Source organism: Poecilia reticulata, chromosome 3, assembly GCF_904066995.2.
Source record: "Poecilia reticulata chromosome 3, P_reticulata-male-v2, whole genome shotgun sequence".
Taxonomy (NCBI): Eukaryota; Metazoa; Chordata; class Actinopteri; order Cyprinodontiformes; family Poeciliidae; genus Poecilia; species Poecilia reticulata.
The window spans coordinates 31,504,882-31,528,918 of NC_088832.1; the positions used below are offsets into that span (position 1 = coordinate 31,504,882).

General features: G+C 38.9%; 1 protein-coding gene across 3 annotated transcripts in view; it reads left to right on the forward strand.

Moving 5' to 3' along the window:
* The window catches only part of lrp4 (low density lipoprotein receptor-related protein 4), a 111,812-nt gene that overhangs the window by 56,029 nt on the left and 31,746 nt on the right, over positions 1 to 24,037 (forward strand). For all 3 annotated transcript variants that reach the window (XM_017304055.2, XM_017304054.2, XM_008405945.3), the window contains exons 3-9: positions 10,740 to 10,856; positions 16,689 to 16,802; positions 16,891 to 17,007; positions 18,495 to 18,623; positions 22,938 to 23,057; positions 23,159 to 23,284; positions 23,900 to 24,025. In XM_017304055.2, coding sequence (XP_017159544.1) covers positions 10,740 to 10,856; positions 16,689 to 16,802; positions 16,891 to 17,007; positions 18,495 to 18,623; positions 22,938 to 23,057; positions 23,159 to 23,284; positions 23,900 to 24,025 — 849 coding nt within the window. The remainder of the gene's footprint in view (positions 1 to 10,739; positions 10,857 to 16,688; positions 16,803 to 16,890; positions 17,008 to 18,494; positions 18,624 to 22,937; positions 23,058 to 23,158; positions 23,285 to 23,899; positions 24,026 to 24,037) is intronic.

Sequence of the window (24,037 nt, forward strand, 5' to 3'; positions counted from 1 at the left end):
AAATCTGAATTAGATTTGTAACTGAAGATTTTCTTAGATGTAGCTATGAACTTCATACACTTAGTATGCAGAGACAGAAACATGGCAAGGACTTGGCAAGTGATATTTGTTTTTTCAAATCATCTGAACATTGGCACCTGACAATGTCTTGTGTTCATGGGAGAAACCAAACAAAAACCTAAATAAAAGCATTCAGACGTTTAGATGCATTAGGAGAGAATGACCAGCGTTAAAATGGACTCTCACAGGTTCACACTCCAATGTGAACCACCAGAAAAGAAGCATACCCCCTCTGTCCTTTAATCCGCCATCCTGCTCTGTGGCAGCCAATCAGGAAGCAGCTGGGACCACAGGAGCTCAGCTGATCTAAAAGCAGGAGCGGAGAAGATTAGGACCCCATTCGCTCCTTCTCCATGTGTTGCTTCATCTTTTCCTCCCTCTGCCCTTGCATCCCTCTCTTCTTTGCCCCTGGACCACAGGAAACCCGAACAACCAACTCGCTTTTCTTCTTCCCCCAGACTTTCTCATTTATTTCACACTGTGTGCTTGAATTTCTTCCTCCTTTTCATCTGTCCTTTCTCTTGCCTCTTTCTCCTCTTTGGTTGTTTCTCTTTTTGTTGCAACCTTCAACGTAGTTGTTTGGACACATTAGCATAATCCTCCCCCGTCTGTTTCCCCATCTAAAGGTTGCTCAGTGCTTTCCTCCGCCTCCTTCCTAAATATTTACTTCCTTCTCACTAAATTAGCTTGGGCACGCTTGTTCACATAGAAGAGGACACGAGGGGTTGATGGAGGACAAAGTGACAAACACAAAAGCAGGACCAGGAGTTTTTTGTCTTGGCCAGACGTTTCTGCCTTAATCAATGCAGTTATATACCTGAGTAGGTTTCGAATAAGATCTAAGTAAATAAAACTGAAACTGCGGCATACAGTAAATACAATCTTTTTATATCCCACTGAGAAATAAACATGAGCTGTATGCATTTTTTTCCCTACCTTGAGTAAAAAAAGTGCTTCCACAGTACCAGGATAATTACACAAGATGTAAATCATGATCTAATTACTTTTCTCTAAATCTTAAAGCCAACAATTGTTCCTATTGCTTCTAAATTAGGATATTTTGGTTTTAAAAGTTAGGAGTGATCTGGACACCATATGGGTTTTACTTTGATACAGACTTCACCACAATATCTGAAGAAATATTTATTAGATCTATTAAAGCCAATACTAAGCAAAGCTTTCCAGATAAAGGCTGCTGTGAACTTTGAGTAATGCCAGATAAACTTATTTCACTGGGCTGTCCACCCAGGTGGAGAGCCCCCGCTCAGCTGTTTTACAGACATGTCTTCTGGAGCTCACCGGCTTTAAAAGCATTGGCTTAACACCATGGATGCTGTCATTGAAGTTTCCACACCATGACTGCTCATGTTTTTTATGATCAGAAATATTTCTAATCAAATAAATCAGCATCAGCTACTTTAAAAGTAAAAGTGACTTTTTTTGGCTTCATGCCATGTCATAATGTTATTCCTATTCCAGGCCACCTAAGTACTTGCAGCCAAGTTTCTGCCTCACAGAGTACCACTCCCTTACGCCTTATCAACCCCTTCAGACTAGCGGCAGTAGGAATTGACAAACACCTGGTGGAACTTCATATCTGCTAAACTTATTATGCGGACTATCTCTCTGTCCAATGCTTCTAAGAATGGTTGTAAACGGGGTAATGGAGTAGAATTGTTGTGATGACCTACTTAAGGCGGAGTATCGGAAAGATTGTGAGCTTCTTAAAGAGACAGAGGCTAATTTCATGGCATCAAGTTGCAAAGTCACATTTCTTTTAAGTTATATTTGATATAAACTGCATATTTATGACCACTTAAGGTGACATAATTACTTGATTGTGCTATAAAATGGCACTATGTGATTGGAAAACACATTCTGACACTTTTAGTTCATGTGTCATAAGTTCCTATTGGTTACTTAAGCAGATTTAGAGATGGACATTTCATCCACATTTTATTGGGTTTAGTGGCATCAAAACCATGTCAACACCGTCAGTTATATCTCTAAATGTACCCATTTGTTTCCAAATATGCCCTGAAAAGACATGCAGGCTGCCTGTGAGGGGCAGAAAGTGTTTCCCGTTTACTTTGACAACACTGATATAATTGAAAAGCCAGACGACTGGCTGTAAACACACAGCATGTGGGGTTGTGGCTAGAGTTTAGGGAGAACACGTAACTTTGGTGGGGGTTACCAGTTATGTGCTGCTAATTAGCCACATTTTATTAAATAACAAACAAACAAACAAAAAAGATGACTGCCTTTCTAAAAATATAAGTTTTGTTTTGGTGAAGAAATAAAAAGAGAGTTTTTAAAACAGCCAATCCACCCATAAATTGCAGATGTGTCTGCGTTCTTCCTCCACTGACAGGTTTGTGGATTTTCTGTTTTAGCAGCAGTGGAGCTCCTTTTTGTTGTGACTAAATGAACCTGTATACTGCCATGACGCAGATTAATACGTTGGCTTTGCCGAACTCTGAAGAAGGCCAGCTCATTCATCTGATGTCTCGCAACAAGACGGATAACCACAGCTGTGTTTGCTTTAGTTAAATCGGGTTTAGTTTGCCACAGTTGACGTTTGTTTGCCTGTTTTATTATTTGCTTGAGCTCTTCTTGACTTGTCCTTTTGTATTAAATCAAAGCTGAACTTGAACACAGATTCGGTATTTTCAGCTCCAGTTGGCTCAGGGATAGTTATGCTCACACAAAAGGACATCTTCTGCATTCTTGAATAGATTAGCAAACATTTGAAACAAAAACAGATAATCGCCTCTGATTGTGTTTTTGAGTTTGATCCTGTTTGGTCATAATTTACTAAGGATCTTAAAAGAATATTTAAAAAAAGAAAAAGAAAAGAAAATAGTTGAAAAGAACTGAGAAGATAATTAATCCAACTTTTAAAATTAAGATATAACTTTTATCTCTAGCTGCAGTCGGGATGAGATTGGATCAATTTTATACATAAAACTTAATTGTTCTTGCCCAATAATGGGACAATACTGTCGGTATTATGTGTCGATCATCGTCTGTAGGTGGGTTTGCACTATCACGGGAAGTTATTGTTGAACAAATGACTTAATTTCAGCTTTGACATACAATCCTAATAGTCTAATAATGTCATGATCAGAGTATTTACTGTCATTTAGTGTGGGTGGGTTCTGTAGATGACAGCACTTAAGTGCTACTTGTTTAAGTCCCTCAGCAGAAATTTGTCATGGCAACAAGTAAATCCTATAACCTTAATCCGTCACCACCGTCAGAGTGCTTCTTGGGGAGATCATTCTGTTGCTAATATTTCAGATTGAGGGGTTCTGGAGAAAAAATTATTACATTTCAGAATTCATTAAACTTTTAATAAGGTGTAACAAGCAGATTGTTAACTTTTTCTTGTTTTCCTTTTAGTCCCTGCATTACTCACATATTAAGTTATATTAGTCAACAACACAAAACAGCAGGCTTGTGCTTGTAACTATTTAGAAGCACAAATAATTAAAGGCACAAACGTGTCGCATTAAACAGGTTTATGCCACATTAAAGCTGCCCAGCACACCTTACAGTGATACATGATGAAATTCAGATTTGGACAGGAATGGCAGACAAAGTCCATCCAAATGACCAAATATGCTATCAAATTACAGCTGGTGTTACACTTGAAATATAGTATCCTGCCAAATATGTGGTCACATTGTTGCACTGTAGAGTTTGAATTATACAAAGAATATAGGAGTTTGAGTTGCCTTTACTGTTTTTGGTCGTCTTTGACTTGAGTTCTCATGTGCAAGAAACACCCAAACAAGATCAAACAGCTGTATTTTCTTTTCCTTTGTTTTCAAACAAACACTAATTTTCCATTTTCTAAACGGCAATGACCATATTTTCCTGAATCTGATTCTGATCCCATTTAAAAGCCTCATTTTGCTACAGTGGGCTGTAAACTTTTAACAGCTGTTCATAATAAATATAACCATCAATCTCATTTTATGTCACCGTCTCTCTGAATCTAAAACATGCTCCGCTTGGGTGTGACATCCTTTTCAGATCCGAGGTTCTTTAGATCTTATAAAAGGATGTAAGAACATTAGTTTTTGAGGTCGGCCAAGCTGTTTTTGTTAACTGTACCAGGAATTGACTGTTAAAACTTATTGTTTTTACAATGTTGGTAATGGTGGGGCTTTATGTGAGCTGTTGGTTTCACTTTATGGAGTCACGGTGGCATCTAAATGATTAACTTTAACTATTTTATTGTTGTATATTTTTGTTGTTGTTTTTAGACCAAAGGATAAAAGATTAAACAAATGTGAATGTTAGCCTTTCAAAAGCTGCCTAATGTAATTACACTGGTATTATTAAACATCAATGGCGGTGGAGTAATGGCTAAAGCAGAGCAAATGCTCTGCCTATCGTTGATGTGAAAGACGATGAAGAGAGCCTGTCGCAAAGCTGCTGCTGGACACAGCGCCAAGAAAAACTCTGCAGGCACAACCCCTTCACTCTGACGGGGCGAAATATGTGCTGGCTACTGACCAGAGCTGCACAGGATCAGATAAGCCACCTCTGTCCAGATCAACTATGAGAGGGAAGTAAGAAGGGAGTGGAAGAAAAGAAACTGAAAGGGAATGGAGGGATAGAGAGGATTAGTTTGAGTTTGAGGTGAAATGAGGGAAATACTTTGATTCTTTTTTTTTTTCTTTTTAAACTCTTGCAGTCTTAATCAAAAAATATTCAAGCATTTATTGTGTTTTTAGTTTCCCAGTTAGAAATTGACTACATATAATCTACTTTTTGCTAAAAGTGCCTTTACCTGCATTTTTGCATCTGTATAATTAGAAAGCTTCCTTTTTTAATTTAATTCTCCAACATTGTGAACACATTACTACTTTTTATATTCGAAGATCTCTTTTCATCCCCTGAAGTCGCATCTGTTATTTTTATCTACTTCTCACCGTCTCTGATCCGTCCATCTTTCCATCCTCCTCGCCAGGGCGCTAAACGACGCCTAGGCAGATATATTGGTCCCATTAGAGTCACTTGATTCAGCTGCTCTGTAGTAAAGGCGAGGCCATTAACTCTGCTGTTCGAGGCCACTTAGAGATGAGCACATTCATCTTCCTAAAGACCGACAGGCTCAAGCATATGTGCATCGAACATGTGCTTCCTTATCCAGACTGTAATGCGCATAACAGGAAACTTGCAGAAATCTGAATTAGTTGATTTTGAAAGTGACGAATGAAGAAGTTAAAGCACATAGCAATGTACTTGTGCCAAAAACACACAAAAATCTGAATCTATGAAGAAAAACTAGAAGAGTTAATAAACCTAAAATAAATAAACTTCCTTCTGGTTGCAGAGTCTATTGATTTTTTTTATTTTTCAAACATATTTCAAAAACAAGAAATTGGGTCTATAAAATTGAAACCATTGCGATGTAATATAGAATCTTGAAATGAAATGGTACCCAAGAGGTTGCAGAAACCACTAAAAGTGCAGCAGAGGTTGTTTATCCTGGATGTTAGTATTTATGCTGGAGGAAAACTGCCAGATTCACTCCTTGTTCAGAAATGTTTCTAACCATGCTTTAAGGAAATACTAGACTTTACAAAACCATAAGTCCTTATTCCTTCACTGATGTGCTATCAGCTTTGAAAAATGTATAAAAAAAATAATACAGTGGCTCCCGGTATTTGCGGGTCTTAAGGGACCACAACCGTCCTCTAACAGCTAAAATCGGCAAATAATTGAGAGTCCTTCTAGGTGGTTTCTAGGTAGTCAGTGAGGATTCAGTGAGTTAGTTGATGCCACCAACCTGGTTGTCCAGGTTGATGCCTCCCAGGTTTGTGCAGGAGAAGCATCCTGCACTAAAGCATTTCTTCTCCCTACATCCCCTCAGAATCCTGTGCAATTTTTGCTCAAATTTCAGTGAAATTATTGAAGAGTTGATGATAATTAAGAATTATTGAAGTTTTGGGTATTTTTGATTTTTTTTTTTTTCATACCAGCTAGTTGAGTATTTAAAAAAAGATGCTGATCTGATGAAGCTTTCACTCACAACTGTCTCCTGAGTCTCCAAACAAATGATCAAAAGATAAAATCCAATGAGCCGCAACGGCGTAGTGAAAAGGGTTAAGATGAGTTGCAGACAGTAGCTCAAGTAATGACTTGCTACAACGTAGATACTGGGACACAGCGACACAAGAGACCACACCTGGTGCCATTCTTCTCACTTAAGAAAACTTAAATGGTAATTTAAGTTTGCACAGGCTTTGTGCATTTATTTCTGCATAACTACTTGGTTGTAAATTTGCAGTCATGGTTAATTATTTCTGCCTGCACAATTGACATTAATAACCAAGTAAATCCCGGCTTCTCCAGGGTCTGTCCGGTTTTCCTCGCTGGGTGTGCCGTGTGTGTATCAGATAAGAGAGCCTTGTGATGATGGGACTTGCAGGTGTCTGCGCCTGTTTCTGTGGGAAATGCCATGGAATGCATGTGGGAATTCTGGAGCTCAGATGAGAAAAACCCACCGGTGAAGGTCAGTGTGTTTTTAGGCTGTCTGTGTGTGTGTTCTGACACATGTAAACCCAGCAGCTCTCGGGGGATAATTGTTCACAGGAAGTGTTTGGGAAAGGCCTCGGAGTGTGACGAGACAAAAAATAAAAACATTTTGTATGTTTGTGTTACCGCATCACTTCAGAGCGTCATCCTAAACCGTGAAGCAGGCCTGTCACAGTAACAGGTTTTGCTGGACGGTCAGTTGTCCTAGAAGTTACTATGATAAATGATTTATTTTGAGACCATTTCAAGTAACATAAAAGTAATGAGACATTCTCAAAGATCAACAAGTTTTAAATTCTAGTGAACATTTAACACTGAAACTGTAAGACATTTTAAATATCCAAGATGAATAAAAAAATATAACAAAGAAAATGGACACTGAAGTCTCTGTAAGAAAAAAGCTACTTGAAACCAAAGCACCAATCTGAAGACTTCCATCATCCAGTTTTTAGAGAAAAAAGAAAAATGATAAATCATGCAAACAGAAATTATTGAGCTTGTTTTAATTTATAATACAATTTATTGATTATTGCTAATGAACTAGAACAACTGCTTTTGATTTTGGCTGTCTGATTAACTGAGAATCGTGGGCAGGAAGTGGAGCAGAGCTCTATGTTTGTACACCAGCTGTGAAAATTCATCATTAATGTTGATGTTAATTCTTCATCTGAGGCTGTAAAGATTGTTCCTTAATATTAGTCGGCATGTTCTGTTAAATATGTGGGTAAATTTGGTTAAAAAAAAACAAGGCAGGTGGAGTGTGTAGGAGTGTAAAGGCATTGCTGGATGTACTGGGCAGCAAACAGAGGATAATATTAGTGCTTGGATGGCTCTGGTGAGTGAGATTTATGTGTGTGTCTCAGAAGTAAAGGAATGCGCCGGTAGTGAGAAGAGCAGCGCTGAGCTGACCAGAATCTGTGCGATAAAGGAGATCAAAGCACCCAGAGACGTCACTGGCCTTCCAGTTTGCTTCTCTCTGATCCACCTGATACCCTGAACAACCCAAACACTTCCTGGATCTGAATTAGTGAAATATTTATATCCTTTGCATCTCTTCATCGCTCAGCTTGTGCTTAAGCAGTTTTGCTCTGGATGATTCTGAGCCTGCAGCAACATTTTTGTACGTATATTTGTAGAAGTAGCTCTGTCTGTGCTTATTACCTCGGCACTCTCTTCTGCAGATAAGCTGAATTATTTATTGGAATACCGAGTTTCTGCATTTCCCAGGTTTTGTTGGCTAAGGGCGTCACATTGCTGACGTCGAGTCCGACGTACATCCAAAACGTTGTGAACGCCTTCAGTTTATCCAGAGTTGAGCGTAAGTGTTGCGACTTCACTCTCAGGCTTAGAGAATGCTCTCAGCATCTCAGCAGAAATTCTGCAGAGGATCATAAATCAGCAAATTTTACGTGTTTTGGAGTTCTACTAGCGTCTCTGGGAAGAACTCCCAGCAACTCTGAAATTTATTATGTCGAGCTTTTCAAAAGGATTTTTTTTTCCCGATATATACCTGGGAAGAACATTTTACTGTAATGCATTAAGTAAAACCCACAAAATAATTTTGACATTTAATTGTGAAAAGGTAAATGTAGTCTGAATTATATGCTTAAAATATTTGTTGTATTAAATATTTAAACACATTTTCACCATTTTGTGAAAGGAGGTTAATCCAGTTGATCAAATATTTAAGCTTTAGCATCTAAATTCCTGGCACATTTTAAACAAACACACGCACACACACACCCCTAACTTAGACTATTTGCCTGTAGTTTAAGGTGAAAATCTTAAAATTGTAGTAAATTGTTCAACTAACTGGTAAAAATAATTTATTTTTATTTTGCAGTCAAATATGATTGAAATGAAATATTATAGCCAGATAGTTTTCAACTGTAGTGATTTTGTTTGAAACAAACTAGACTGTGTATCACTTTCCCCCCACCAAAAAAAACTAGAGATACACTGATCAAACATTTCTTGATAAATTCAATTTTAATTAAGGCGTAACCAGCCAATTCCGTTTTTCTGACTGTTTTCCATCTTTTTCTACTTCTATACCATAAGAAGCAAGAGACAAAAGCTTCCTTGAAAGTGATGGTTTTTAATCAAACAGAAAATTTATGATTATGCCTGTGTTTGATTTCTATTGAACTCAGAGTTTAAATGAGGTGGAGAGACAATATCTTTATTTAAGTCACCATTTAATGCTGGCAATGACGGTTTGTATTATGAATATCGTGGTCCGTGCATCCCCTGTGTTGGTTAGTAAAACGTTTAACTCTCAGAGGCAGTTTAGATTAGTTTGAAGGAGGATTTTCCTGAGAGGTTATGAGCAGTCGATGCTTGACTTCAGATAACTGACTAATCTTGTTCATGTTGATGAAACTGAGATTAATCTGACAGCCAAAGACTAACCCTAAAGGACAGACGGCAAACGGGTTTCCATCGTCCTACAACGACCCCTGTCTGGAAAATCAAAGTCTCTCTGATCAAAGTGAATGTAACGAATTAAATTCAGATAACACCTTAATCTAATCACCTTTTTCACTAAACTACTTACTTGGGACATTTCGACACAATTTTAAGATACAAACTCTTGAAAGGGATGTGCAGTTTTTGAAAGTCTACCTGAGAGAAGCCACCCACTAACTCTTGTAGCTGAATAAACCTTGGCTGTCGTAGTTCAGATTACTAATGGTTAACCTTTAGTAATGAAATTAATCCTCGAGCTGCCGGGAAGTAAAGAAAGGCTGCAGAAATATAATTTCACGCATGCTTAGCTAAAGTGTCAGTGTGGCCATTAGACAGGCATCTTTAACCCAATATTTCTGTAGGTGACTCGGATCTTTGTTGTAAATAAAAGAGAAACTTCCAGACGGAAGTTCTTTGGTTACATCTGATTCATTTGGTTCTCTGGTACTGATGTCATATCCCTTCAGGGTTATGTGGGTCAGTGGGGCTTTATTGTTCCTGAAAACCAGAGCCTCAACCTAACACACACACACACACACACACACACACACCTACACTCACATACAGTTAATTCGGCCCCGCCTGTCTGCCTCGCTGGTTAACTGTCTGCATGACATCATACATTTTTCATATAGTCTGTGTCGCTTGGTCAATATTTCATATCAGTAATCGACAGGCAAGTGAGAGTCTACTGTAAAGGGGGGTTGTTGCTCCTCTCCTCCTCCCCTCCCTGTTTCTCTGTCCCTCTCTGGCCTGTAATTTAATTAGCTCTGTCTGCAAATGACAAAGGGCCAGTCATTTGGGGTCAGCTTAGATGGCGAGTAGCTGCACTTCGAGCGGATACGAAGTTAGGGAGGAATGCGCTGAGCTGAGCGCGCTGCGTTTAAAAAAAGGTGAAGATTGCATGGGTCCAGTTCAGACTTTGGTTCTGAAAGAGCTGAGGTCAGGCAGAATGAACCTGACTGCATTTAGACTGTTGGTGTCAAAGTTTGACACCAACCAAGGCAGCCAGTGGCCAAATAAGGCTCCTGACTGAGTGGTTGTCGCCATTGATATTTTCCCTCTAAAAATGGGTTTGTTTCAGTCAATAAAGAAGAATGTGATCTTAAGCAGTAATTATGTTGTTTACAACGACAAATCTCAAATTCATACTAGATGGAACCACATAACGTGTTTCAGATTTCAGATTTTTTTGTCAGATTGGAAATTTTAAACGTGGTTTCTATATGTTCTGAGTCAGTACTTTGTAGATGCACCTTGTGTTGTGATTTCAGTCCTTTTGGTTATGTCTTGACTATTTTTGTACATTTGCCAAACAGAGAATAGTTGCCAATTTGTCTTTGCAAAGTTTCACAAACCTATTCAGGTCAGATGAAGAGAATCTGTGATCAGCAAGTGTCCAAGTACCGCCACAGATTCTCAGTTGGGAATAAGTTTAGACTTTGAAAGAGCGATGCTAACACATGAATAAGTTTGACCTGAATATTCTATTTCATCTCTTAAGCTGCTTGTCCTGATAGAAGGTGAACTTGCGTTAAAGTCTCAAGGTTTTCTTCCATAATCTTACTGCATTTAGCTCCATCTGTGCCTTCTCTCCTGGACTGTTTGTTCGCGCCTTGCTAACAGTCTGGTCTTCTGTACTTGTGTGTCTGCAGTGCTCCCCACTTGCTCACCGCTAGACTTCCACTGTGACAACGGGAAATGTATCCGTCGCTCCTGGGTTTGCGATGGAGACAACGACTGCGAAGACGACTCAGACGAACAAGACTGCCGTGAGTACAGATCCTCTTCAGCGACAACACTCGCCTCGTGCTGCTTTTGCCTACTGTTGACTCCATGTTTAGTCACAGATTCATACTAACTTTTTTAACACTCTTGAGTGCAAAGGAGGGATTTATTGAAGTGGACAAATGCTTAGGACAGGCATGCATACTAAAATGTATGTTTTATTACTTATTGGTGCAAATCCAGCAGTTTATCACTGAACAGACAATACTTCTAAAAACAAGTCCTTATTCTGTTTCCATTTTGACATGGTGTGTGTTTTGTGTACGTGTGTGTGTGTGTGTCTGTGTGTAAGGCTACACCAAAATATCCCCCAGCTGTCAGCCAAGCAAAAGTGGACCCAATGGGTGAAGTCAGCACTGTCTATTTCTGAGACGGGTATTTATGTATCAGTGCATCGCTGCCTGGCCAATGTGTGCTGCTACATTTCCATCTTTGTTAGGATTCTTTTGAGAAGGCAGACATCTTCCAAAATATTTCAAGAAAATTTCTAGAAATGATAAAACATTAATAAAAACATTTGCAGCCAAATCCTACCAAGAAACATCTGGACTATTAACTCCAGCTATGGGATCACAAATAAGGTTCAAGACTGGATTCAATATTGTTGAACATTTTTCTGTACCTAGAAGCACAGTAGCTTATTGCACCAAGGTGGTGGCAGCTTAATGCTGTGTGGTTTTGCTGCCAGTAATCCTGGCACACAACAGGTATTGGATGATATATTGAATGCTTTGTAATTATCATATTCAATCATTTACTGGATGGTTAAATGGTGGAGATAATTTACAAGTTTTTTTCAAGAACATTTTTGAGAAATTTACTCAGTTTTTTCTATCTACAATGACCCACATCATGAACTTTATTCATGCCCAAATGAATAAGGAACAGTTGATATACAAAAGGGTAGAGGGTAGAATCAATTTATGCACAAGTCTCTCTAGACATTTAATTTTGAGTTTGTTCTTTTATATGTTCAAATCTCAATAGTTTCAGTTGCCCGTGCCTCTCCCTATTAGACCACTTCTTATTCAACCCGTCTTTGCTTTTCTTTGAGCTAATGCTGAATCCAGGACTATGTGCAATGGGAGTTAACTGGCAGCGGCTGCCTGAGGCTCCTGTCTACAAGCTCAGAGCAATTTGTCTTACTTACTTACGACAACGTGGAATTTGAGAAGATCACAAAATCTTAAATGAGGAGGTGGCTTTTCAGAGCTGAAGCCATTAGGTCAGTTGTGACTGCTGTGGCTGTAACCCAAGAGCCTGCTGGTGGGTGCTGCTGGAAGAAGCCATTAAGCAAAATAATGAAGCGTTTTGTGTTTGATTTACTCTGGAGTGACATGGTGACATTTTGACCTGATAAAGAGCACTTAACAAACACTCAGAGATCATCAGCGTCATTAGGATTTATTCTCTGGTTACCAAAAACACCTGAAATGAACTCCAAAGCAGCATAATGTTTGCATTTATGTTTTACTTTGACCCTTGTTTGATCTGATTCAGAGCCAGTCATTTATGTTTAACCTGAGAATTGCACAAATTGGTTTACTTTGTCATCTTTTGTCAGAATGGAAGGGGGGATTAACTTGTCTTTAATTAAAAAGCAGCTTCGGCCATTAAGAGTAAAAATGAAACCTCTTAGACAAGCCAGCAGACACAGCTGTCACTGAGTGTTTTCTGCAATACTTCTTGTTTTTCTACGGCAGGTACAGGCTGCCTCTTTGTCCTCTGAAAGCTGTTTCTTATCCATCATCCAGCGATATCTCCTGACCCACATACTGTATCTGCCGCCAGACACTGAATCACTTCCTGATGGGGGGTCTGTCTGCTCCTGGCAAGGCTGGCTATGAATTTTTCATCCTCATGCCCAGTAAATTCCCCCCTTATTTTTGCTCTCCCCTCTCCACAACGAATCGGCTTTATTTCATTATTTAGAGACGGGGAGACGATCCTCCACGCTTGGCTGGAGATAAAGCAGTTTTCAAGATTCCAGACAAAAACCTGTGTCTGAGGTGTGTTGTTTCTGTGTTGAGGTGTGTGTTCCTACGTGAGATATTCTGGATTCATGAAGTTTGAAAAGGCAATTCACAAAGGAAAAGAAAAAACACTATTTCATGACATACACACACATGTTGGGGGGCCTTGTAACGACTCCCAGTGGCCTTTGCCCTTTGACGTTTGGCTGCTGTGTGAGTGATGAGCGTCTCCAGGGTTTGTTGACCTTTGACCTCTCTCTGTTTACCTCATGGACGGAGGAGAGGGATGATGGAAAAGACAGAAGAAGGAGCAAATCAATTGTTGTCTCGCATCCTGAATAATAGATCAAATGAGAGCATTTGTCAATTGTGTTGAGGAAATGAAATTTTAATTTGGACCCACCCAAGGCCGTCTGTGCTTTGAAATGTATTTATTTTTAATAAAGGACAGGGGTTGGTGTCGGCCAGGTTTAATGTAAAGCGCAAATCAAGAAAGAGCAATTTCTTGCAGAATGTTTACTTGACGTTCATAATTATTAGCTGCAAGGAAATCCTGAAAATGTCTGAACCCACGGTAGCTTTGATAGTAAGTATTGATACTACTACCTGTTTTTATTATGTGTAAATGGCTCCCAATATATGCAGCATTTGATTTTCAATAAAAGTGTCAGAGTACCTAAAGGATTTTAATAGAAAGCAAACAAAAACATTAATTATGACAGACCTTGTAAGATCCACAAAGCATATAAATGCACCTGCCTTTTCTTTTCTTTCCTCTGCCTTGAACATGAATTTCTCTCCATCATCTTGCTGAACCTTTGCTTAAAATAACTGAAAGGGATTTACAAAAAATAGTCTATCATGTAAAACAAAAACAGAATCTCCAATGTCGTGTAACATCTGTCACATGTAATAAATAATACAAGTTATTTCAAACATCTTTTGCGCACCAAGATCCTGAAACAATTGTATTTATCTAGGGGAATGTTTCACTGCTTCTCTTCTTCTCTACATGCTATTTTAACTTGCTTTGATTTTTAAGGCAAGACGGCACACACCAGCTGCAAAGTTGAATTTTTTAACAATTTCATTTTTTGATTATTTGGAACCAGAAATTACATGGGTAAAAGTAAATATCTTAAGATCACACAATACTAAAAAGATGCAATATTACATTAACCTAGTAGTGAAGTATATAAGTTTATTCATTTGCTATGTTGGCCTGACTTTGTTTGACAAAATATGTTTAAGTTAAAAAATTATAAAAATGAAGTGTAACTTAAACAAGTGAAACTCAAATAAAAAAACACAAAATAAAAGCCTAAAATGTATACACTTAACTAAAACTAAAAGCTTTTTTACCTGTCTTTAAATTGTAACTAAATTTGAGTATTTTCTTGTTGTAAATAAAATTATTTGAGATAACAAAAATATTGCACATTGTCATATTTGGTACTATTAACAAATATGACTTATGTTGCTTGGTTGTGATTAAACCATTGTACAACATGAAGACATAATCCACATTATATTATGCGTAGGGACACATAAATAAAATATTAGCATGTGTTTGGCTTTCTGCCCTCCTGTTATGTCTTTGAGCTCAAAAGTCCGGTGCATCAGTGCTTCTCAGGTCTGCTAGCACAATGTTGTGTTGCACCAGAGGATAAAATGAAACATGGAACAGGATTGCAGTAGAACTTTCTCCTCCCAGTTTGCTCCTCCAATCTTTTGGCATCCTGCTGGTTTTGCCTCTTCGACTCTGCGTCAGTCTGTCTCTTATGCACACACAGTGGTGTTAAATAAAAGATTACCTTCTGGTTGCCATCCATCACTGGTTTTCCTTGATGAACCTGTTAACTTGGCTCCCGTCGTGCCCACAGCTGGGGGTCGCCATTGATTGTGGCAGCAGTGATTTTAGAAACTTAATCAGTGGCAAGAAGATCAGCAATGGAAATCACTAATATCCTCCTGACTACCAGTAGTTCATTTTTGTCCTCTGTAGAGGATATTTCTAAACTTGAATATTAGGGCTTTTCAATGATACCACATGTGAAGGGGTGGGACTTTTGTACGTACCTTTTTCTAATTCATAAAGATGGCATTCATCAGTAATAACACATTTCATGGGAAGAGACAAAGTAAGTGCATAAAACCTTTTATTACCTTACAAAGTCTGTGGGATTTAAAAAAAATGGTGATTGGACAATATTTTCTTTTCCTGGTAGTCAGGAGGATATAATAATTCCTTCCTAAGTGTTTCATTGTGGATTAAATTTAACCTATTACCTGGAAAATGTCTTCCTCACATTTAGCATGATTGATCAAGAGAAGTAAACAGACTGGTAGAGTTTCTGTTAATTGGTTGGTCATTCAAAGTGGCTTGAAATTGAAACCAGATTTCTCATTGAGTACAGGACTTTTGATAATTGATGTACTGATACACTGAGCTCATGGCTCCTTTTCGAACAACAATGTACGCAACATGATGAGTCATAAAACACGCCCTCATCGGTATTCTGTCGCCAGAAAATTGTGCTCACTTTGTGTTTAGTTGCTGTATTTGTTGAGGGTCGTAGCTCAGTCGACTGATCTGCCCTCAACACACAGAGCAAATGGAGTTTTACTGGAGTGAGTGTGTTTTACCATTTTAGTGGCAAAAAACTCAGTTCAGGGGCCACACATAAATAGGAATCCCCCCCAATCAAGGATTTGCACTCTACTGATTAATGAATGCCCTGTGGTTATTGCTTAATAAGCTCCTCAGGGTGTTTGGCAGTAATGTGATGCCATAGGTTAGACTATTTAATGTATAGAGCATGTAGGCATTGTGCTTTGTTGCATTTCCCATTTTGCTCCATCGTTGGATCTTAAATCATCATCTATAGGTTATCCAAGAGAAGAGTAATTCATATTGTAAATTATCAAGTTTTAAAATTAGATCCGTTTACCTTGTGCACAAAAACACACATCACAGATTCCTCACTGTTTTGTACAGGGATCAGGGGGAGAAATGAAGCCAGAATGAAAAAAGTCAAACCAAATGTAAAAGATAAAACGGAGCAACTTTCTTAGAATATCTTAAACCTTCCTGGTCTCTGCTAAAGTCCTCCTGTTTGAGTTGGAGCCTAAATGAATCATAAATGTCTCGACTATTGTAGAAATTACTGCTACTTCTGTGCTTCCTCCAACTCTTGAAAGCCTCACTGATACCAAAGGCAGCTAAAGCTTGAAATATAGATATAGCTTGATAGGAGACGACTTCCACAGATGAAGAGGGTTGTGATTTGCTGACGCATCTGTTGTCTGTTCAGAAGCGACCCTTTGGTTTGTTTTCCTTTTTTAAGGCAAGTAACACTGCTCACCTGACACTATAATCTAATTATCCTTATGTAAACTTTTTCCTTTTAAAGAACACTCTTGTCATCCCATTATCACCGTTTTTCTTGGTTGGTGTGCAATTAGATTAGTCTGTTCAAAATGATCTATATCAGTTTTTTCAGCTTTTTGAATATTGAATTCAGTTTTTCCGTACCGCGTTTGTCGATAATCCAGGAATAATTCTTTATCAATAATATTTTAAAGGTCAGTGACTTTGAAGATAGTCCATTTATTTTTCTTTTCAAACTATTTGAGATTAACTTTCATTGAAAGTCATTCTAGCTCTGTGTTTGATCAGCTAAATGCCCTCCTTTGGAACCCCAGATCAGTTTTGGGGGACAAAATGTATTTTCTCTGCTTTCCTCTGAATCGTACAAAAGAGGCAGAGGTTTTAGCTATTTGTCAGCAGAACACTGTATCTGTATTTTTATTCTTTTTAAAGTGTTTCTTTCCTTCATGCAGCTCCCAGAGAATGCGAAGAGGATGAGTTCCAGTGCCAAAATGGCTACTGCATCCGCAGCCTCTGGCACTGTGACGGCGACAATGATTGTGGTGACAACAGTGACGAGCAGTGCGGTGAGTCCTCCGTGTTGGTGTGTTGTAAAACAAGCAGAAATCAGTTTGTGCAGCCTTCGTCTGTAACATATGTTGTTTTTCATTTCAGATATGCGCAAATGTTCAGACAAAGAGTTCCGGTGCACAGATGGAAGTTGCATCGCTGAGCACTGGTACTGTGATGGAGACACGGACTGTAAGGACGGATCAGATGAGGAAAATTGCCGTAAGTAATGAAATTAATGAATAAATAATTTTGTAGATTTAACTGTGAGGAATAACCTTTCAACTAGAGACTGACGTGGTAGAAGGAAAACATAGAAACTGACATAAGCATGGGAGGTTTTTATATATGAGGTTCTGCACTACTACTTGGATAAGGTCTCGTGTTTTGGATATAATCGTCAAAATAACAATGTCTACTCCCACACTGATGAGAACCAGATTTATTTACTGATGTGATTAAAAAATCAGTTGTTTAGCTTTTAGTCTTTTTACTGGAAACATGAAGACGACTAACAACTTTTTATTTTGGTATTTTTATTGTAATAAAAACCAAATCATCCCTTTTAGCAGCCTTACCATAGCTTTGTGTGTCCCTGTCAGGAATTATATTGTCAAATTTGACCAAAACATTTGCTTTTAACTAAGGATTCACTGCTGTGAAGATGTGGACTGCTATAGCCCACCCCTACTTTCAACTAACTTATCAAACTAGTCTTTTAAATTTTCTTCTTCCTTCTGCAAACTCTAAAAACTTGGGCAAATCTTGATCTGAACCTATGCAGAGAAACTAGAGCATGCATTTGTACCCTGCAGGCCCGACCACTGTGGTGCACTTTTGATGCTAGTTCCCTTAAAGCTCTCCAGTTCATCACCAAACGTGCAGAGACATACTGGCTCCCTTTTGATTCGGGATTTATAATAACATATTTCTTGGGACATAAAAATACTGCACAAATGCAATAAATTTTCACAGTTGGAAACCTTCAATGGGGATTGATGTAATTTTACAAATTTTGGGAGAATAAGCTGGAATGTTTGGGAGTACTGTCAGAACACAAATCCAAGACTCTTGAGGAAGGGGATTTGTAGGATGCTGACAGGATCCTGGAAGAGGCTGCAGCTTGAGAAGCTTGGGCTAAAATGCAGAAGCTTGGCTTTACAAGTCTGAATAAAAATGATTTTTTTTTTTATTTATATGTTGACTGGATTGGGTCTTGACAGCAATATTTTACTCAATATTGTTGAACGAAAAGCTGAATTGAAAAAGCACATGAAGGGGAGATTAAAAGATGAGCTGTGATTAATTCATTATGAAGCTTCTAATTAATCAGATTAAATTGTTTCATTCCATCGCTTAATTACTTCAAGTGTTCAGTCAATTATCCAGGAAATCCCATTATTCAATTGTAAGGTTGCCAGTTTCAAAAATCTGACTTTTCAGGGAAATTGTCTGGGAAATGGCCGACCCTTTGAAAGCCTACATAGGAGGCAGAGATTTTTGTTTTGTGGCCGTCTGTGATCCAATACTAAAAACTTTATGCAATGCATAACAAAAAGTTTAACAGGCCAATAGAGATGTATGATTCTCCTACATTTCATCTTTAGTTGCTAGCCGAATAGAGTCATAGCTTCAAAGAGTTGTAGACAGCCAACTGCTGCAGCGCCTTTCCCAGCATCTGTTTTACATGCTGTTTTGTGCTGCTGCAGCCTCAGATGTGATGACGGCCACCTGCAGCGTGGAGGAGTTCCAGTGTGCATATGGCCGCTGTATCCTGGATATCTACCACTGCGACGGAGATGACGACTGTGGAGACTGGTCAGACGAGTCGGACTGCTGTGAGTTCACCGGCACCGGTGTCGTTACTCATTTATAACGACGCACCATTTGGGGCACATTTGATTTACTTTAGACTAATACTTGAGGCTAACTCTAGTTTTTCTCTAAATCTTAACTTTGGTGAGGGACGGAATGTAAATAGACCGGTAAAACAAGAGACTTGCTTGTGGGTTCAGCAAAAGTTTTTAAACAGACATAATTTAACACCAATTTCAAGATGTTAAATTATGAAGTCAGATTTCTTTTATGTCATTTATATATAAGAAGTTAACATAGTCACTTAATTGTGATAAAATGGCAGTATGTGCCCAAAAAAATACATAATACTGCCATAATTGAGTCGGGTGTCTGAAATAATTCAACAAAATGTAACATTTGTGAATCTCAACAATGCTAATATCTACAGAAGAATTTACTGAAGTTGACTCAATGTGTTTGTGATTAAACAACTTACCAGACTTGCTGATGGTCGTTTTGAACACTGAGTGGATAGGGTAGATTTGAATGCCATGTGTGAATTAAACTAACTTGATCCAAATTATCCTGGACACTTGGTAACATCAGATGTCAAAAAAGCAGTAGCCTTTGAGGGCCTTTGACTTCTCTGGCAGTCAAAGGCCAGAGCACACTTCTTTTGATGGCTGCATAAGCGTTGTTCTACCACAGGAGGTGCACAAGTGGATTCAAGGGCCAATAACAGCTACTTCAACATGTCTAGGTCCTCTTCAGGGTTTTATTGGGATTTATTCAGGGCCCTCTTGGGCCCAGAATCAGCTTGACATACACTATTGTAATGTGCTGTGTGTGGTGGCCTTCTGCAAAATATCAGAGCAGGATGAGAGATCAACAGTGCGTGTCCTGATGGGGTATTTTCCACAAACCTGGCCCTTAAGGCGCACCATCGTGCTTGTTTGATGTTTCTTTGCTCCAAAACACGTGATTTAAAGCAACAGAATTACCTCAGCAGCTTCTTTTGTGGCTATGTAGAGGCCTGTCATTTAAAAATCCACTGAAATCAGATTTGTTAGAGGAAACTTGATTATAAACATGCATTGAAACACCTAAATGATCTCTAGTTCAATTAATTGATCTCTAGTTCTGATCTATAAGTAAATAGTGATTTTGTTTTTTATAGTAAGACAGCCATGTTATTCTCTTCTTGCTTTAAGCTTCTGATGTCTCCTGTAGGTTGTTGATCTGATGTGATTATTTCCTGCTGCAGTGTGCCAGTTGCTCACAGTCCCACTCTCAAATTAAAAAACAGCTACTGCCTCCGGGTGCTATGTCTCTTTAATAAAGACGAAATGCAACATCCCATGTTATTTATTTATTTATTTATTTATTTATTTATTTATTTATTTATTTATTTATTTATGCGCTGTTATTTCAATCAGCAGGAAGCCTGTTCCAAATGCAGTGATGGGACAAGAACAAGTTCCAAGGGACTCTTTGAAACCCCAAACTAATAACATCCCAATAACTCGCAAAGGGCCATTTTAAGTGTTGTGCGTAAAGTGGTTCAGTGGCACTTATTTGGTTGCAATAATTATTAGCCTGCATTTGCATGAAGAGGCTGCTCTTAAGGGAAGGACCTTGAAGTTTGAGCTAAAGCGTAGCAGAGAGACAGAAGGACGACGAGGTGCATTCGTTCAAAGTCCGTTCTGTAGTTGGGGTTTCCAAGATCTGCTTTAAAACATCTGACAACTGCTACTGCTTTTTTGCATGTTTTTGCATACTGAAGCATATCAATTCTCGTGACGTAAAAGTAAGAACACATGTTTGCAATGCAGTTAGCTTCTAAATTGTCAGTCATAGTCAGTTTATTCTCCTTCCTACAGAGAGAAAAAAATCCTCCTACAGAAATTTCTGTTGCTCTCTGTCCTTGATCTCCCATGTGGGATATTCTATGCTCCTCTTATTCACTCTTGTTTCATGTTGCTCCACCTTATCTCATGCATACACACACTCAAACACAGGCGGTTCCATGCCTTTGATGAGTTTATCTTCAGCATGATAACCACAGGTTCAAGGTTTCTCACTGCTATTTGATCACTCATCAGTAGAGGTACATAAATCAGCCAGAAATCCCCGGATCAGCTCAGGCTGTTGATCGGCAGGTCAAGCATGTGAAAATCTCCACATGTGAACGGCCTAACCAAAGCCCAGAGTTCAATGCAACTGAAAATGTCAGCTTTCAAACGCTGCCAATCCAAACGGAGTGGGATGGAGAGGATCCGCAGAGGCAAACGGGAGCTGATATCCCAAAATAAATGGTAGAAACAAACAGCAAAAATCAATGAAAAGTTATTCAACAAATAGAAACCCATGGGTGTGAATACTTATGAAATGCTGGATTAGCAATGTTTGACAGTAAAAGACACAAAAAAAGACATTTCTTAGAAAAGATGTCCATTTGGTGTATCACATCTTTTAAAGACACAGTTATGGAGCATTGTGTGAAAATCTTTGAGGAATCAGAAACGTCTGTAATGAAACATAATCCAGAAGGAAATTCTGAGGTTTACAGAAATGTAAAAGAAAAACAAACATTTCAAATTGTTGAACAACATTTCAGCATCCTGCTTGCAGATTGTAGGTCCTGACATTCGCTCTGACCTCTCTCTGCTAATTTTCTGCTGTCCTTCACTCTCAATCTGTCCACATTATTTTAGTTGCATTTATTTCTGGCCCATATTCATCCATGTGGGGGGGCTTCCAGTGAATTCTGTTTCATATTTTGTGGACACACTCCCCCTCTTTCACACACTGACACCCTCAGAGGAGGCATTCCTCAGAGGCATAAGACAGCCCATCCTCAGACAGCATTCCTTGGCATCCACTCTCCAGACACATGAAGGGTGCTTTGTTAGAGGAGAAGTCTCTCTCTCTCTCCCTCTTGCTCTCCTTCTCTCTCTCCTCTTCTTTTGGCTCATGTGAATCTTCACACACACACACACACACACACACACACACACACACACACACATCGATATTCTCAAAAATACCCCAACTTGCATGCATCATTACCACATGGGGACAGCTTTTGGCTTCATCGCTGAGCACATGAACTTGGAATTGTTTGCGAGTTGTGTGTTTGTCAGTGAGGGAGAAAGTTGCGGATGGCTCTTTGGGCGTACGAGTGGGCGTCCGTGTGTTTCTCCTCGGCGTCCCACACTGATTCACTCACTTTTCCATCTCCGTCTCTGTCTGCTGGTTTCTCTGCGGGGAAAACCACCTGCTGTTTTGATCATCCTTCTCTTCTCCTGCCCAGCTGATAGGCGTGCACACGGTAGCTTCAAGCTCCACATCAGTTTTTTTTCCTCTACATTTCCTTGCTTGTCATTTCGTTCCCCTTCCATCGCGCTCTCGCTGACGCTTCGATGGGAGCTCACTCCTGCTGTCAAGAGGAAACATGTCAAAGGCGTACTCACACACACAAGCTCACACACGCTGAGGATGTAAGATGCTTACGTTTGATTCAGCTTTAATCTTTTCATCCACCTACATCCTTTTCTTGCTGCCATTTTGGGCTTCACTTTGATCTCATCGCATGTAGCAAGATGGAGAGAGATTTAAAGTTTGAACAGCCAGTATCTGCTTTCAGATAATCATGCAAACAGACAGATTAAACGGGAATAATTAATGATGGCGAGGAGGAAATATTGCTGGTTTTAGAAATTACTTTTAAACTATGAAACTGAAGGATTAAATTCAGAGGCAGCATGAGGATAAGGCGTCTCTACAAGTCCATTTTTAATAACCTAATAAAAGGAAACCTCATGGGAAGCCTTTCTAAATCATATGTACATAAATTATTTTAAATTATGTACATATAATAATTAATTTGAATAAACCCCGTGACGTTTGGACCCTTTAGATTTATCCATCCTAACAAGAAGAAAACGCACAAGCAAGCCCAACCACAATATAAAGGTCCTGAATTAGTAAAAATTAAAGTTAAAACTGGTATTTTCATTCATTTTTTGAAAATGTTTGATTAAGCCTCTGATTACTAATAACCTCGGCATTTTACATTTGAAATCCTTTAATTCAGCCAGTCAACCAAGAAGTTTTTCTTATTGGGAATGAGATGGGCATCTCTGAAAATATAATGAAACATATTGTTATTGCTGATCAGATTGCATTCTCCACTGGTAGTTTGATGAAGCTCGTTCTGAAAGAAGTTTATGTCTTTGACCATAATCTTTAGTCTAAAAAAAAACATAATATTTAATCTTAACCTTAATAACCTGAATATTGTTTCTTTTTAGGACTTGCTCTTAGAGCTAAACTCTCTGTTTGTATTTGTACAGCTTCCCATCAGCCCTGCAGATCAGTTGAATTCATGTGCAGTAGCGGCATGTGCATCAACTCCGGCTGGAGATGTGATGGCGAATACGACTGTGACGACCAGTCGGACGAAAAGAACTGCAGTAAGAATCCGCTGATCCTAAAGGTCATCGATAAATTCTGTTAGAAATACTCTACAAATATTTAGTTGTTTTTTTTTTGTTTGTTTTATTTTCCCCTGTAGCTTCGTCAATGTGTACAGCTGACCAGTTCCGGTGTGGTACTGGACGTTGTGTGCGGTTGTCATGGCGATGTGATGGCGAGGACGACTGCACGGATCGGAGTGATGAAGAAGGGTGTGAGAAAACTGGTAAGACTTGTAGTTATCTTGGTTTTAGAGGCTAAATATAATCTTCACTTTAAAATGTAGTCATGACAACGGCTGTGAAGAGTCATCCTGTACTGAGAAAATCCCTGTTTTTTTTCTTCTTTTGGATGAGAAGTGCAGTTGTTTCTAGAAAACAGTCTGATTGTTTTGACTTCGTGTTGATGTAAGATGAACACTATGTTCCTCGAGACGCTCTTTGAACAATTTACAAGTATTGTGAAAAAGCACAAAAAGACTTTCTCACTCTTAGAAACTCTTTTTATTTAAAAAAAGTAAATAAATAAATCTTAGGAGAAAATTGTAAACCAGGAGACCAGATCTGATCCAGATCCTGCAGCTTTTAGATGCATTCCCAACACACCTGAAGGAAATGAATGACCTCTGCAGGGCGAAATGACATCCTGATGGGGGAATCAGGCAATTTGAAAAGTTCCCTTTCACTCTGTAGTTGTGCCATCCTCTTTGAAATATTAAAACTGTACAGAAAATAACAATATGAACTAAGATCCCCGTATTTTAAAGGAACTACAAACAATAGATGTCTACTAAAAACAGTGACTCGTACCTTATGGTCTGTATTTTCACACCTCCTTGCAGACAGTCCTCCATGTGCTCCTGATCAGTTCCAGTGTGGGAATGGCCGTTGCATCGGACAGAGAAAAGTGTGTAACGAGGTCAACGACTGCGGTGACGGGACAGATGAACACCCACACCACGACTGCAGTAAGTGTTTCA